Below are 18447 nucleotides of genomic sequence, written 5' to 3' on the forward strand. Positions count from 1 at the left end.
GTGATTGTGTAGTTCATTTAAAAATGTAATGTATATAGGTTGTTAATAGATAATCATAATAGTCAAGTTTGTAGTCATGTTAGTTAAGATTTTCTAGATGTACATAAATATATTTTAGATAGGCATTCTTCATATCTTTCAAAGATTATACAATATGGCATTTTAAATGTTTTAATAACTTAGGACTTTTCATGACAATGAGACACTCTGCTCCTGGTAGCTCCAATCTACTTCAAGAAGAAGATGGGCATTGAAGAGGATTCTTATGGAGTTTGATAGCCATTTGGGCAAGAAACTGCTCTTGCCTGGACTGTTGCATAAACTGGACACAAAGAACCCGCAGAGAGAGGACTGCTGAACTTGCCTAAAGGTGAGATGATCTTTCGGGGTTCCTGATTCATGAAAGAGTCTGTGAGACATTCTACAGGCACAGCAGATAGTGACTGAACTGCCTTTGAAATTTCCTGCTTCATGGAAATATCTGCTGGAAACTATGAGCCTGTAGGCCGAAGATGGATGCCCCAACGGTACAGAGAAACTTTGGGTGACTGTCAAGGCAGCGAGATGTCTCTGTCATTTCTAGAGTTTGAAAGTTGCTTATTTCTTGTTTGCTTAGGTAATATTGTATCTTTCTGGAGTCTTTGATGGAGTTGAAGAATAGTTAGTTATAGTTTTCCTTTGTTATGATAAAAGATAAAGTAGATGTAAATATTGTAACTGTAATTCTTGCTTGATAAACTGTTTTGTTATATGTAATTTTGCTATGTTAAAGTTAAAGCCTTCCTTTTTTTGTTTAAACAGAAAAAGGGGAAATGATGGAGCTAATAAAGAAATTGCCTTGGCCCATTTGATTGGCCAGCCTTTAGGTGGGTGGAGTAAACAGAATAGAATGCTGGGAAGAAGGGAAGTGAGCTCAGACGCCGCCACGCTTCTGTTCTCCAGGGCAGACACGATGAAGCTCCAACCCAGGATGGACGTAGGCTAGAATCTTCTGGGTAAGCGCACCTTGGGGTGCTACACACATGAATAGAAATGTGCCAAGCAGTGTTTAAATGAATACAGTTTGTGTGTTGTTATTTTGGGGCATAAGCTAGCCAGGCAGCCATGAGCCGGGCTGTGGGAAGAGGCCCGCAACCCCCACAACAGGGGTGGGCCCAAATTCCTCGTAGATAGATTCTTATAGAACAGTATTTCTCAGTGACTATGGGCTAATAATGAAGGAATGACCCCAAGAGTTAAGCAGGCAATAGCAAGTAGTAGCAGATAATAGAATGTGATGATAAAATTAACAAGTTTGAGGCTGTCCAGGGCAGCAAAGGATATAGTAAAATGCCTTCAACGCTGCCTCGATTATTCTGTCTTTAAAAAGAAAGAGGTAACTTTATGGCTAGAAGTTTATTTACAAATATGGAAGAAAAAAAACACTTACTCAGGAGAGTTCAGATTGAGGCCTAATGTTGTTAAGTCACTTCCTAAAGCAAGATGTACCATTCCTGGGTCTGTCTCTGCTGCCCTGATAAATGTTAACAGGCCAATCATTCCAAATTGATCCGTCACCATCCCTTGAGGAATGTTAGTAACTCGACCTGGTTAAGAAAAACAGTTATTTTTATTTTCTATTAGGGAAAATAGTGAAAATGTACTTTAAAATATCTCTGATATATTTATGGAGTCCCACCATCAGGTAACACCTGGATCCCCTTTTTCTGCTGATTATTGTTTTGTGTTGTTGAACTTTTATCTCCAGGGAATTTGGGTCCATCTGTACTTGAAGTCGTCTTCCCCGATGTATTCAAATTCTAGTATAGAAAAAAAGTGTGACATTAAAATGTGCTAATTATGCAAGTTTAAATTTATCAACATCATGCTAGCTATTCACTATTATATTCAAAAAGGTAGTAATTACCTGTTTTCTACTCAAATATTCTGTTCCCCTAACTGAATCATGGTAACCAAATAAATACTGTGTCTACACATGACTATTTAAAAGACAAGAAAGCTAGAGAAAATGGGTTTTTTATTTCTTTCAATCTCAGATCATAGATCACAGGGGATGGGGGAAACCTTTCTTTCTCGGGGTTTTTATACTTTGGGGACACACACTTTAGTTACAGTCAACACTTACACACAAGAGAAGAATTACACAAACTACAGCACTTGAGACATCACCAGACAACCTCTGAGGAAAACTAGCAATGTGCACACTTCTTAAGTTACAGATGTCCATTCTTACCCAACAATTCTCTTTACAATTTCGCTTAGCAATACCCCATCACACATACAAAAAAAAAGCTACTTGCAGTGAATGGTAGAAGAAATCAACACCCTTGTTAAATCAGGAAGAAGCTGAGTCGGCTGAATCAACACAGGTATAAAAATGTGTATAAAGATTCTTCAAGGAGAAAACTTACTCAAGAAAAACACAGCTCCTTAGAAGTCTATATTATCAAACTTCATGGGATCCAGCTGACAGGGACTACAATAAAAGTCTAAATTAACTGACAAGTTCAACAGAAATAGGAAAAAAATAGGCTATCTTCTAGTTACAAAGCTTTCCACATTCTTCAGAAGTTAGATTATTACAGTGTTCAAAATCAATAGTTCCGAAGCAGTATCTAGTAAGTAACTGTTAATGGAAGAGCAGTCTACAAGGAGAACACTACAATCACATACATGAATCTCTGGTACTTACAGATTTGCTGTCGTCATTACTTGACGTTGGATCTTTATAGCTGGAACCAGGTAATGCTGGAAAGTCTTCATTGTGTATTGAGAAGTCCTGGGATTGCTCATTTGCAGGTTTTGTTACCATTCCAACTATGTAATGAAAATAATCCAGAAAATTATAATTGGGTCCATAATATTGTCATACAAATTACATAAAAAGTTAACTTTGTTCATAATGTACCAAGTTTTTTCTTAAAGCATGTAAAACGATAATCCAAAAATTAGTATTCAGGATAATAATAAAGAATGAAATTTTGATTTACTGCTGAAAAAATTCAACATATAAAGCAATATAAGGAAAATAAGTGGTTATCCTGCAATTCTAATCTAATGTTCTATATGTGCTTAAGATAGGATCTGATATTGGTAGGTAATATTAGCCAAAATGTTGGCTTACAGGCTAGCTTTAAATATCTGACTAGATGTCATAAACACGTTAGCTGTCAAAATAAAAATGAACACAATAAAAAGTTTAAAAAATGTCAGTATTCTACTTTAAAGTGACTTACAGAGTGAGCATATTGCAACCAATTATAAAACAATTCCACTTTATTTCTCATTTTCTTGGACTCCATGTTACAGATGTAAAACATGCAAGAACTGGGAAATAATCTTCCCACTATGCTTGTCATTAGTCAGGCCCTTATTGGAGAACAAAATCCAGTTTGGGGCTCCACAATTCAAGAAGGAAATGGAGAAACTAGAGATGGTCCAAGGAGAGCAACGGGAATGTTTAAAGGGATGGAAAAAGGACCTATGAGGAAAGGTTAAGAACATTAGCATCTGAACTGAGACTCAAGTAGCCAGGTACTCAACTCCCAGGGCAGGTCACATTTCGTTATTTTGGGAAAACAGAATTGGAAGCTTTAAAATATAAAGCTTTCCCTCTACACATCATTTTTATTCATATTCAGGAAGTACAGAAATTGAAATCCTTGACTGATAATGGAGAAAATATGTCTATTTTTAAAATAACTGACAAATTAACTCATCTAATTACTGTCTTACTATTGTTCTTTATCAGGTCTCACGCCCTAGAAACAATGTCATAGAAATATCTAAATTGTTATGTCTAGACTTTTAATGCAGATGATACTCCCCTAACATGTTTTTCAGCGCTACTAGCCAAATTCTTATCTTACTAGAGACTGTAAAAAAAGAATAATTAGGGATATTAATGATGGTCAAGAATCTATAAAACTAAAAATCTTAAGCACTGGTTCTCGAAAGGGATTACAATCTTTTCAAGAGGACATTTGCTAATCATGTCTAGGAGGGTGTGTCACCATGGATGTTGCTGGCATGTGCTAGGCTAAAGCTAGAACTGTACTAAATAGTCTATGCCCTCACACCACCTGTTTTCTGAAGAGAATTATCCAGCCCCAGTGTCAACAGTGTGACTCAGAGAAACACCTCAATGCACAGTCACTGTTAATCACCAGGAATATGTCTCTTGAAAACTGTGGGGTCAACTAACAAAAGCCCAACCACAAAAATAATCACTTATATATAGCAAATTAAAACATGGAGAACCGAAAAAATAACTTCTGAGTACCAATGAAGTCGAACATTTAGGTTACAGTACAAACTTTTAGCAATGAATCATGTTATTGTGGATATATGGGGGGAAAGTTTTCAAATATGAATTCTGACAAAATAACACTAGCCTGATTTGACAACATAAACACATATGACCAACACTGAGACACGTATGTGTGTATACACATGACTATAACCTTCAATTGGCCATTGCTAAAAATCTTGATTACCGTAAGGTGCTCTTCCGGCCAAGGGGTTTATTAATGGGGTGGGGTTACCACTTCCTTCCCTTCTATTTCGGTCTGCTAATGCTGGGAAATCTGAAAGGTCCAATCCTGTCACATTTTCACTGCCATCTAAATGGTAGGAAAGAACAGTCATTATTGATTCTACAAACATTTAAAATGAGATTATAAAAACCAAAATATAATCGAAAACAACAGTTGTCTTCTTCCTTAATAATGCAGAGTGGTGTGATAGATACACAAGTACGATACTGTGGACTGACTTGGTCACTGAATTTTCTAATAACTGAGGAAAGCAGTATGCAGCCAGCACCTTAACATACCCAATTCTAGAGATTTAAGAGATAAAGAGTAAGGTTATACATTATATCTCCCAATAGAAGAGGCAATAAAAACTTACAGCTTATTAGGGAACAAGAATTAAACTTTTTAGATATAACTGCTTTTTTCATTAAAACTGGATGGATGGGGCTATATCTGGGTTACTTGGAGATTCAACAGTAAGGTATGATGATGACATTACCTTTCCGGACAAATGTCCAGACAGACTCTGAGGCAAACAGTAGACAGAGAACCCCTAATACTTCTGTCTTGTACACTATTAGTTTGAGATAAAAATGTGTACACATGTATGCATATGTTAGCTACAGGCAAGGATGGACTATTCCTGTCTCAGGAGCAGGTGGGGAATATAGGAATGATGAAAACCTAATTTATATTACCTGTTGATACACAGTAGGCGCTCAATAAATATACTGGATAAAGAATTTATTCCTTTTGCATTAGATTGCTACCATTAGAAACAAACATTTAACTAAACTTCCCTATTTTAACCGTTTTTCTCTCAACTTTCAGTGTTCTTAACCTTGCATTCGAATTTTAAATCACTTAATTTTCTATCTACAATTTATCCTATACTTTAATTTTTCTTTAATCTAGGTTTCTCCTTGTTTTATAAGCATGTATAGTTTTGGGGCCATTTTCCAATTAATTTTGATCTCTCTCAAAATATTACAATTATAAGAATCAACTACTATCTAAGATTAACTGATTTTTTAAAAAAGACTTTTATTAACACACCAAGGTGATAAATTTAAAACTACAAAGGGAAAGGGAAAGTTAAACTATCTCACACAAATTATTTAAAAAAATTTGTGAATTTTCCATTAAAAGTACAATATGGATAAAGCAAAGGAAATGAAAATCTTTACTATTTTAATTTATAAAGTAATATCTCTCAAATTATGATTAATTATAATTTTTCTCCAAGTAAAAAATTAACTTTTAATACACATTCTTAAGTCTTCCAATGTCCAATTAAAAATTGTCATGTATAATTTAACCAGCAATTTATAGTTTCCCAAATGTAAACTTAGAAAAAGTCTTGAAAGCAATTTTTCCAGTACAAAACCTAAGAATTTAAAATTTCTGAAACTTTATGGCAGCAAAATAAAACATCATTCAGTTGAAATGTAAGAAGTAACCTTTCATAATGATTTCACAGTAAGTATGAGTGTAAACTTTAACACACTTTATTGAGGTATACAACAAAGTTAGTATACCCTAAAATCACCCCAGAAAACTATAAAATTTAAATGCTTATGATCTTCCATTCCTTTCAATGGTTTTAACCTTGGTTGATCCACCTCAGCTGTTCAACAAACCACCTCAACACTCAGAAGTCAAAAGCTTAGAGCTACCACAAATGGAGGCTTCCTGTCAAGTCTCCTCTCGTGTCAATGCATGTTCTACCTCACAGGCTAGTCTTTCACCTATGTTCCACCCAATAACCTGTTTATATGCCCCTCCAGTCATGGCAACACCCCTTTACTTTCTCACTCACAGGGGACAGGGGCAAAGAAACCAGCACCACCACTCCAGAGCTACCTTCTTCTGTCTGAGCAGTTGGGAAAAGGAACCAACAGACTTTAGTTTTTGCCAAAAATCCAATTAGTTTGCAGGTAGCTCCATCTTAAATAATACTGGATCAAAATGTAAGGGTTAAATGTGAAAGTCTGTATTAAAGCTATTGTAAAATGGCCCCTACAGCAGACTCCTTTCAACCTGAGCCTCTATGATCAGAATGTCCACCCAACTCAGGCTACACTCTTGTTCTCAGGGACAGGGCCAAGAATAAGAAGAGTTCTGAAGAAGAAAAAACCAAACAAACCAAGATTCTGAGGCACAAATATAGACTAGATTAGTATTGACTCTTTACATATTAAAAAAATGATGTTATGACACAAAATACTACATTACAAGACCAGGTCGGGGGAAACACTGACACTGCTCTCTACCGTTTAGCTGATTCCTATCTATCCCTGGCAGTTTTTCACTAAATTCAATTCTACTATTTAAAACAGTCAAATCCTGTTAATGTTTAGAGAACAGTATGTTAAACTGCTTATATTTCAGAACTTTACTGTACTTTTAGTAGGGTACTAGCTCCAGAATAAGCTTACCTGTTCCATTAAAAATGTTACTTGATAAGGAGTTATTCATTCCAAATGCCTGATTCCTGTTCATTCCAAATCCAGACATACTGGGTACATAGAAAATAATTTTAGATATACAGTAAGAACACTAACTTAGAAATGAAGAAAAACAAAAGTATATACTTTTGGTCTCCTCATATAAAATAACAATGTTTCAAAACCAATGCTAGTTTGAGAGCATAATCTTCATTTTTATTTAAAAATTTTTCTGAAACTCTTCAATGAACAAGAAAGAACCAAACAGTTTAAATAAATTAATTTTAAAAACAAAAAAGAAACTTACTTATGAATGTTGAAAAACGAAAATTAAGGGTACCATTTTATGGTCTTAGTACACTATCTTGCTGGAGAAATTCCCCTTTCTCAAAATGCAGGTAGGTTTAGGATCCCACCCTCACCCCGTCTGAACACTTGCTTTCTCTTCTCTGATTGGTAAAGCTTGCTTTTCAGTGTTAAGTCTTCCCTTCAAACCTCTGTATTTCCCAATTACTCATTTCCACGAGTTCATGTCTTACTGACCCTTTCATTTGACCTGAATTAAACTGACCAGTTTTTCAAAAACTGAATTCAGTGTTCTAAAACACATCATTTCATCTCTATATAGCTTAGTTTTCATGTACCTAACAGAAAAAAAATTTTCTATAGCACTCCCAATTTTAATGTACAACACAATTTCTGAAAATAATTACAAATAACCCCCTCTTTCTTTTTGTATAAACATAAGCAGGACAAAACAAAGAAACGGAAGGGAGGGAGGGAGGGAGGGAGGGAGGGAGGGAGGGAGGGAGGGAGGGAGGGAGGGAGGGAGGGAGGGAGGGAGGGAGGGAGGAACTGTACTTAGAAAAAGGTCAGATAATTAAGAATGTCAATAAGAATTATTAATGACAGCTGCACAGAGAAACTGCTATCTCTATCATTCAATGATCTTCTGATAGGTCCGCATGCCGGTGAAGGCACCTCTAAGCATGTGAAGGTGACAGCTCTAAGGCTCTGCTAAATCTGTAAAGCTAGCCACCTTTTGATGAGCTATGCAGTTAGTGGGCCACTATTCCAGGGCAGAGTAGGTGAGTCAAAATAAACATGTTTTTCCCCGATTGCGCTAGAGCTGCTGGTTGTATAGGAACCTCAGCCACGGATTCTGAATCCAAGCGAAGCCATCTCATCTGAGTATCAGTAGCACATATAGGCTGGGATGGAAAGCTTTACTACAGTGACACTTTACACGCAAAGTTATTTTCTGAATAATTAAAATGTGAAAAATAAAAGTAAAACTTTAAATCTAAAAATATATTCACTGAACAAGAATGCAGAAAGATGTAATAAAGTTCAAGCAATATGGTTAAGAATCTATCAAAAGGTAAAAGCTGTAAAACCACGCTGCAAATAATTTATTAAAAACTTAAGATATGTAGAACCTACATAGACTAACTGGAGATTATGGGCTAAAGTTGAAGAGGAAGTGTGCGAGCACCCATTTCAGTGCAGATTTGACAGGAGATAGAAGAAACTGATTAAGATGGATGTGGGAGCAACAACTAAGTGAAGGTTCTTTCTTTCACTCTATAGTTTTTCGTAAAAATTAAGTATAAACATAGTATGATATGTGATTCAAACTTACATGTTCTTTTGCAAGAAAAGTCTTACATTTAAGATACAACTCTAACGCTACCCAAACCACGTAAACATACCAGCAAAATGAATCACTGTTCTTATTTGTACAAAACATGCAATGGATAGCAAGAAATAGAAGGAAAAATCCCAGGGTTTTTTTGTTTTGTTTTGTTTTCAAATTCTAGACACAAAATTTAAAAGAGCACTGTTTGGAAACAGTCTTTTATTATGAGCACCCAAAGTACTTTAGCACAGAAGGTATCTAAGCAATGCATAACTAACGCACGGCAGTAAAAATCAAGCACATTTTCCTCCAGTCATGTTCGTAAACCCAGAACTCTTAGCACCCAAGCACATAAACTTTACTTAATAATGAATGGAATAAACAATAAAGATTTGCCTAGTGACAACCCACGAACATCTCCTTTCTAATACTACCATCAACAGAAAGAATCAATGTGCTCTGTAAAAGAGTAATGTCTTTCTAAGAACATGTTCTCAGTTTAGAAAGGGTTAAGGATTGTGATGGAAAACACATCTTAGCTCACAAATAGACGATAAACACACCTGTGAGACAGGAGCCACAACTTAGAAACAAAGGGCTGGATATGAAAAGGCAAACCTGAGGATACCCCCCAAAGACAATTATATGCAGTATCAATAAACATCTTACCTGTTCACAGTAAAAGGCTGTCGAGAAGGCTGCTGCTTTGGCATACATATTATGCTCGGCGAGCTTCTGTTGGGGCTACCTAACCCTGAACTGCTCATGCTATTTGTCCTGCTAGCAATTCCAATGCCCTGACCAACCTGGGAGTGGTTCATCATATTCCTAGGATTCATAGGCAAAATACCCCTGAAAAAGAAGTCCATACACTAAATAAGCTCTCTACAATCACTCATTAAAATTCTCTACAAATAATCAATTGCTTTAACCCCTAGAATCTCAATTACACATTCCAGTTGTATTCCTACTCTTATAGTGGAACTAAAAAAGGTGCCATCATAGATGAGAACTATTGGGACAACTATGATAAAAATTATAAATGCTTTTCACATATATTTAAAATAATTCCATTCAAAATTCCTGTCATCTTATTCTCTTGATGTTAATAATACATATAATCTGTTATCTGTTTTATTTCACTCTAAGAAGCAGTAGAGGTGTGGTGAGGGGGCAAGCAAAGAATACAGCTATCTGGGGAGTCATCTTAAATTGAAGATAATTGAGAAAGAGGTAGACAGCTTTTGCAAAAGCTCCCCAGGAGGTGATTAAACCTGATCCATTCAGGTGACAACTAGCACACAGCTTCAAGATCAAAGCGCTACACTACATTTATCACTTTGCAATGACATCAAATGAGCGTAAGAACTGTTTTCTTAGTGAAAGGCACTGAACCAGAAAAATCAAGTAATTAATTACCGTATTAAAAAGTTAAAAGCTTGGTTACTCTACAAAATACATTCTGAAAGTATTCTGGTCCATTAATAAATACCTGCTTGGAGATGGAGGCGTGTGAAGTGACATTGTTGGTACCCCTGTTGTTGGCGTGACGTGGCTCGGTAACTGAGTGCCTTGTGATAAGCTGCGATTTAACTGAGGGGTATTGTTGCTCATCCCCCTCATTGGAAGGCCTAATGCACCTAATAAGAAAATTCAGAAGAAGGAAATTCATTGCCATCAGGAATGAAATCGGTATCCATCTTCTGGAGCTGGCAATCTAGAGCACTTTAAAATGACCTAATATTCGTCTCACTGCAAATGGACTCTGATTTTCAACAAAAATTCTAGTCTAAAATTTAGTATTTTGATTATCTTTTTGTATTCTTTCCACATTACTATCTTATGATAAGCTACGTTAATAATTATAACAAATAAGATGTTACATTATACAAACTGTTCTCAAATTCATTAAGGGCATATTTGTGAAACTGGCACATATAAATATGCCTTTAAGAAATTCTGCTATCTTGTGTGTTTTGTTTTAATTTACAATTAATGTACACAGAAAAGACATTCATAGCCGGGCGGTGGTAGCGCACACCTTTAATCCCAGCACTTGGGAGGCAGAGACAGGGGGATCTCTTTAAGTTCGAGGCCATTCTGGTCTATAAGAGCTAGTTCCAAGACAGGCCCCAAAGCTATAGAGAAACCCTGTCTCAAAAAAACCACCACCCCCCCAAAAGAGGGAAAAGACAATCATTCCCATTTTGTCATAGTATCTTAAATCTTATATTATTCTTTGCAAATCCACTTGAGAAAATCTATTTAATACATACTTCTTAACATTGCAATTTTTATAAACCCAATACATAATATTTTGTAATTTCTAAAAAATCAATTTGATATAGTATGATTAAAAAAATGAAGTGATTCAAAAAGATTTATTCAACCTATCAGGCTCCTATATTTCTCTAGCACATCTAGGGTCAGATGCAGGAACTGACATGTTGCCTGGGTGTACTTTTTAAGACTACTGAGATCTGCAGTTCAGATATAAAATTCAAAAATATTAATCAAATTGGACAAACTTACTTTTTACATGCTTGACACATTATTATTTTCAGATGGTAAAAATATAAATTATTTTGAGATTCAGAATGGAGAGTTAACATTCTATGCATGTTCATCTTCCTCAAAGGCATACAGGACCATTTGCGTTGCCATCCTATCTGTCTATGAAGGCCTCCTCTCCTTCATCTTTCTCACCCGCGTGCTTTCAGGGCTTTCTTTTCAGCTTGTTGAATACTGACACACTGGTCAATCAAACTTATTTCAAACTGAAGCTAAATAAAGAAAAAAGGCTGACCAGAAAATAATGACTTTAGTGTTGGGGATTTAAGATGATATTTTTCCTTACTGTTTCAGTTTTGGGTCTAAGCATTTCAAAGCTCTGAAGAGTCTGAGTATATGCCTTTCACATAGTATATTACATATACCATACTCTTTCTTAAACACCTCTGTAAAATGTGTCTTTTGGCACAACATTGTTCTCACAGGGACTCCACTAACAGCTACTTGAAACTCTCAGAATCTCTCCAAGCCCCTTGGAAGGGAACAGACCTAGAGTGTCCACTGGCTTGCCACTCTGTTTTATTTGTGTCTAGACACTGTTATGGTGACCTTAATAATAATCTTACAGCCTACTACCATTTTCTCTAAATCTGGAACAAAATAAGGAAGAAAAGAGATTAAAAATCAGCCTACTCAAGAATCCTCCAGAAGAAACCGTGTTTTCCCTCCCTCAACCGTGCAATTTTCCTATAGGTCCTGTAACTGGCTCCATAATAAACCATCAAAATGGTAATTTTCCTCTCATACATTTCCTGGGTGACTACCCTGTGGCAAATACTACACAATCTGTTAGGGAAACAGCAGTGGGTAAGACAGAAAAGGCTCCTGAACTCAGGTGCTCTCTACGCCTAAACAGTGTCTTAAAGTCAGCTCTAGATGAAAATGTCCAACAAGAGTGTATCTGCCAGTCATTCATTGCCAACGTTATACACTTTAGGTCTTAAAAATCACCCATTCTCACCTACTCTGTCTACATTTTACAGATAAGAAATCTGATCCTTGGATAAGTTAACTGACTTCTCCAAGGCAACAACACAGAGAATAGGGCTAGAATTCGGTCGGATCTCTTTAACTCCTAGTGTTCTTGAACGGCAGTACCATGCTAGGCAGAAACAATGGTGTTCACAATGAGTGTCCAATAACACATTTCATCGTACTTTTTCTCTCCCAGCTCCTTTTGTATGTGTTTCTAGCTGTGGGATGTCTACCAATCATCTTTGCATCTGCCAATCCTAAATTTTCTATCTCGTCTCTCCTCTCCCATTCTAGTCTCCTTCTTTTCAATACTTGTCCATTCCCCTTTCCTCTTCATTATTCTTGCACTGGAATTCATACGTCCTCCAAAATTTACTATCCTTTTGGCCTCTTTAAAGAAATCAATAGGTCCTACAAAGACTTCTTTGCTTTACAGTAACTTTCTGTATATGTATTTTTCTGTCTGTTCTGTATAAGAAAAATTTCTCATTTTAGAACTATTTTAAATATTGTACATAATTTGAATACTGGCAGAAAATTCTGGTCAAGAAAACGAATAAGTAATGCTTTTTATTTTAATTAAACACTGGCCAATTCCAGTTAATTTATAATCAGTAGTGAAGGAAGACAATCTGAAGAAAATATACTTCAATGTTAGCCTCCAAATTCATCTTGGTTAAACACAACTAATAAATCCAACACATTCATTTTGTTGAAACATCTACTAAAGATGAAAAGAAAAAAATATATACTACGAACTATTATTACCAACTGTTATTACCAATTCTTAAATATTTGATAGTTATCTGAAGTTTAACTTAAAAACGGAAGTTCTTTAAAACAATAAAAACACTCAATGAAAGCATACAGGCATTTATTTTTAGGAGACAAAATACATTATTATTACATTGGAGATACTTGAGTCAAACTAAGACTAACTGGATAGGTACAAACAGAGGGGAGAAAATTTAATCTTCTAATTATAAATAATAACACAGAGTCATCTCCACAGTATCAGGGCAAGAATAGAGCACGTGAAAGGAAAACTCAAGTGACTGCTGCTGACAGCATAAAAGAACTTCAAAAGGTGAGAATACAAGGAAGTGCGTACGAGCTTGCAAGTGAGTGTCTGGGAGGTGAGAATGAAGTCAATGACCTAACAAACTTTACCACTTCTTTTTTTTAAAAAAAAAAAAACTAAAGAATTTTATAAGGAAGATATTCTTCTACCCCTATTTTTACACATAAAGAATGAAAAGACAAACGTCAATTGAAAAGGTTATGGTGCTGAATCAACTCTTCTTTCAGGAAGATTCTGGGTACATATTTTAAATAGAGTCCTACCTCTTATTTGGCAAGATATGCTTAACAAATCATGAATTAAAGTCTTCAAGGATTCTTTTTCATAAAACCCTAAGAAAAAGTGATTTAAGCATCCCAAGCATTGGTGACAGGCCTAGTAGAGATGTCCCCAAGTGGTAGAAAAAAATAAGCTGACTTTTCAAAGTTGCCCCCAACATGAGCGTCATGGAACACACGTGGCCTAATATAAATGTACACAAAGTTTTTAACTAATGAAAAAATGTAGGTATTCCAAAAATGATTTCTATTAAAAGAGCAGCTTCACAACCAGTACCTTAGGTTCTTATAGCAAATTGTTCCATCCACAGAAGTCCCTTTGCTAGAGATATTAACAATCTAGGGAAAAGTTCAGTTATAGTACCAAACCCTGGCACCTGAGTGAAGCCCTGAGCAACAGTCTCCTTTCATTATACCCAGGTGTCTAGACTTCCGGAAAAGTTCTGTGCCATGCCCAAACTAACAATAGACACAGTGCAAAAGTAGAGCTTGATCTCCATGATTCTTTACCTACAGCCTATGCTGCAGATAATTATTTCAAGGTGAAATTATTTCATTCTTCTATTTCCTTCATAAAATCCAAAGAATTTACAAACAGAAAAAAAACTTCTTAGATCAGCCAAGTTTTACATGAAGAGCTAAAACGAGTCGTTAAATTGCTTTCTTAGCATCACAGCAGCTGAGCTGCAGCAATGGCTCAGGGCTAGGACGACATACTGATCTTGGAAAGGACCTAAGTTGGGTTCTCGGCACCCACAATTAGAAGCCTTACAACCACCAGGAATTCTAATTCCAATAGATCCGATGCTCCCTGGTCTCCATAGGCTCACATATGTGGGTGCACATAAACTTATAGGCACACAAACATATACAGAAATAAAACTAAAGTTTAAAAAATCACAAGCAACAAATCAGAAAGGCATCAATCCAGTTCGTGGTTCCTCTCACAACTGACATTCCCTGTATGTTCTTAGAGTTGTTGCTGACCGTTGTTTCTTCTTTAGAAACTGTAGGTTACTTTAACTTTGGGGAATTCAGGGGTGACCAGTATAATCTCTACCCTAAACTATCCCAGTCTTTCTAGAAGGGACAGTGTTTCTGGAACCACTATTCTATAGTATTAAGTACAACCATAATTTAGTCTTTAGAATTCTGCCATGACCCCAAAGAAGAAAGATTTTCTAACATTTCACTGCTTAGATACTCTGTGTATGATTAAAAATCATTCTTGAATCCCCCCTCTTCTCTTCCAATCTGTCCCTGTAACTTCACTATTCACACTGTTCACTAAGAATGCTTTCCCTTCTCTTGCACACTACAGGGAGGGATACATAACACATATACAGATCGAAGGATTAAGTCAGTCCCTGTGTTTGAATACACATACAGTAACTCAGTAGGCATGGGATTAGAAAAGTTCTCCTGGAGACTATACGCATGTAATAACGATCACGATTTAAATAGGTAGACAAGATGGTGGCAGGAGTGTTGCAAAATCAGGTGGCTACAGATAGCATGACAATTAAAGTCTGAGAGAAGAGAAGCTGTATGAAAATGAAGACAGGTGAGCAATGTAAATGTGCTGCCTACAATCCCTGATATTCAGGATGTCTAGGGGGAGGAAAAAGGAAGAAGAAAAATTACAGATCTGAAGGAGAACTTGCCTTACCCAAACTAAGGAGATACCAGATGAGAAATATGGATGGAACACACCGGTTTCAAAACTAGCTCCAAGAAGCTGCTGCAAACCACAGAGAATACTAGCCAGCAGAGCTCCTCAGGACCATTTCCCACGGAGCAGTGACACACACTTCCCAAGGTAGACTTGGTATTCTTCTTCAACCTAAGTTTCCAGTGTAGATTGTGGAGACCCATTCACAAAATGATACAGGTCTCAAACCTTATAAAAATGCTAATTTTATCTTCTCAAACTGTATATAGTAAGTTGTATAAACTTTATTTCCAAATATCCCAAATCTGCCTACTTCTCAGCCACTAGCCAAATTTCTAGTTTCTAGAGTCTTGTCTCCTATTCCTTTCCCATTCAGTCCACCTTCTACACAGCAAAGTGATGGCTCAAAATGAAACGGCACCATAAAAACTGTGCTACTACAGTTAGAACATATTTAAATTACTGTTTTTATTTTACATTTATTTATTTTGTGTGCGAGTATAAGCACATGTGTGTAGAGGTCAAAGGGCAACTTGTAATCTCTTTTTATTTCCATCAGGTAAGTTCTCATGTCAACAGGCTTGGTAGCAGTTGCCATTACACACTGAGCCATCACGTGGGCTGGATTCTTTATTTCTTAAATTTTATTTTTTTCATGTATATGGATGTTTAGCCACTTGTGTGCCTGGTTCCCGAGAAGGCCAGAAGAGGGCGTTAGATCCTCTGGAATCACAGTTACAGATACTTTTAATGTGTCACATGGGCGATGGGTCCTCTAAGAGTAGCCAGTGCTTGTCATCTCTGAGCCATCTCTCCAGCCCTCTCTGAATTCTTTAGTGATTTGTACCAGACTTCCTATAATCCAAGATACCCACTCTCTCACTGCTCTCTTCTCATCCAGTAAACTGATTTTCTCGCTCTCCTATCATTAAATGACATATTAGATTTTCCATGCTTCCTGTACCCAAAAAGACCCCTCAATATCACTCATTTTAGGGACTATCATCCTCAGTCAGGCGTCCACAGTACATTTTAATTCCTGAGAGACAGAGCCGTCTTTTTGCTCGATTCAGGTAAAGCATGAACTCCTCACTCATCTCATTAGCTTGCCAAGTTTTGTACTACTCATTACTAGGACTCTGGTAGTTCCTTTGCCCATGTGTTTATTCTGTTTCTTCCCATTAAAGTACTGTGAAAGGTAGGAACTTTATTATTTGTTATAATCTTGATTAGATCTAGGAATACAACCACATTCAGAGTTGTACTCAGTAAATACATAATGAATGAGTAAATCCTATCACAATGTCTTCAGTAGGCAGTTCAGTAGATTCTTGGTATCTGCAGATTCAACACTAGTAATTTCTATGCAAATGATTCACTGGGTCATTTCAGGTTTCAAAAACTCTCTTCTTAGCTCATGTTCAGAGCACCACTCTTATAAAGAAGCCTAATTCTGGCTCCATCACTCGTCATCTATATGACCATGCAAGTTCCTTAACACTTCATGGAGTTGGGAAAAGTCACGCACAGTAAATACTGAAATATTAGTGTTCCCCCATATTTTTACTGTGCCCATGACAGCTGAAGGAGTCAACAATCTTAACGGTGAAGAAAAATGAGACAATCTAATAAAGTGACAGTTTTCACCAGAAAACAGACATAAGGGGGAAAAAGTTATGATACAACTTTGATCTATAATTTGGAAAGTTATGAAAAATTTTGAGGTATCAATATTGTCAGTTTTAAACCATGTCAATTGTGCTCTCTTGCTCCATAAAGTATGCTATGTTTAATACACAAGTTTCAGTCACAAGAATTAGATACACTATGCCACCACTCACAAACCAGCAGTCGAAATCCTAGAAAGATTTATTTCTTTCTCAGATAATGGCCTGAGACCTTTCAGAATCCAGACAACTATGTCTATAATACAGCATCAGGACAGTTAGTTAACTAACTGCTATACATAATACACACTTTAGATAATGTGTGCTTTTTCTCCACTCCCAAGATTGTAAATACTTACGCTCCAACTATGCAACTACTTCATTTCAATGCAATGACGATCTAGCCCATTTCAATCAGTATACAGTTTTACAGAGCCCAGAGACAGGAAGGCTGAAAAATGGCTCAAATCTTATGAACACAATTAGAAAACAAGTGGAGAACATCACGCAACTTGAACATTATATGCTTTCTGGCTGCTATAGTTACCAACTGCTGAGCAAAACCTACACGAACCCTCAGGTGAAGTTGTATATTTAGATATGATCAAATTATTCTAGAGCCTGAAATCATAAAATCCTCTAATCCAGTACTTTCTGGATACCTCCTAAGCTTATCATATAGTTGTTTCCACCGCAGTCTGACAAAGCGCACATCCAAGTTCTCTTGTTTCCCTCCCTCGAGGGTCCTCATCCTGATGTTTAATTTCATTAAGTTTTAGCAATGGAACAGAAAAATTTCCTTCCTCACTTCCACTATCTCTAACTTGAGAAAAAAAAATCAAGACTAAGCAAAAAGTTGGGAGTATACAGTTCAGTCTTTGTCTAGCATGTGCAAAGCCGAGACTCTATGTCCAGCACCAAAACCTAAACATAAGCCTCAGAAATCCCAGTCCGTGTAAGGCACAGGCAGGGGATCTGAGCTCCTGACTAGAATGGCTGCATAGTAAGACTGTCTCAAAGCCTCAGTCACACACACAAACAACAACAAAGCCGCAGAGAGCGCACATTTGAACAGTGCAAATCACTAATGAACCTTGTGAACTACAAATAGAGAGTTAATGTCAGTATTTAATAGACTGAGGTGAGAAAAGAATTTTTAGGTTCTATCACTCTCAGTGTATAATTGCAATAAATGCCACAAGAATATTTCTAATCCAGTCCCCTATTAATTCTTTATATCTCTATCCTTCACTAGTCGCTCCTCACATTTTAACAAATACAAGGAAACTTTGACCCCTCGAGTCTCACAGTGTACTTGTGTTCTCCTGTTTCACAGTGTTTTCAGACTACCTACTGCTTAAATGATGTATCTGGTCCTCTGGGGGCTCTTATAAAAGGAACTGGCAACTAGGCTGTCTTTTGTCACTGACTGTAAATTCCAAATGTGAACCCTGGAAAACAGCTGCGCTGAGCTAAAACAGCTATCCTAGTATTCATTTTTCAGTAGGCTTTTTTCTAAAACGTCAGTTTAAAATATTCAAAATGCTGCTTCACCAACTTTATTAAATATAACCATTTTATA

General features: G+C 36.5%; 1 protein-coding gene across 8 annotated transcripts in view; it reads right to left on the minus strand.

Annotated features, from left to right (window-relative positions):
- Cnot2 (CCR4-NOT transcription complex subunit 2) overlaps positions 1-18447 on the minus strand; it is a 91616-nt gene that overhangs the window by 12995 nt on the left and 60174 nt on the right. For 7 of the 8 annotated variants that reach the window (XM_057757551.1, XM_057757548.1, XM_057757550.1 and 4 more), the window contains 7 exons: positions 10114-10261; positions 9291-9473; positions 6974-7053; positions 4497-4622; positions 2693-2817; positions 1679-1799; positions 1430-1586 (listed from right to left, as the gene is read on the minus strand). In XM_057757551.1, coding sequence (XP_057613534.1) covers positions 1430-1586; positions 1679-1799; positions 2693-2817; positions 4497-4622; positions 6974-7053; positions 9291-9473; positions 10114-10261 — 940 coding nt within the window. The remainder of the gene's footprint in view (positions 1-1429; positions 1587-1678; positions 1800-2692; positions 2818-4496; positions 4623-6973; positions 7054-9290; positions 9474-10113; positions 10262-18447) is intronic. The other variant, XM_057757555.1, reaches the window with a different exon arrangement.

Source organism: Chionomys nivalis, chromosome 25, assembly GCF_950005125.1.
Source record: "Chionomys nivalis chromosome 25, mChiNiv1.1, whole genome shotgun sequence".
Lineage (NCBI taxonomy): Eukaryota > Metazoa > Chordata > Mammalia > Rodentia > Cricetidae > Chionomys > Chionomys nivalis.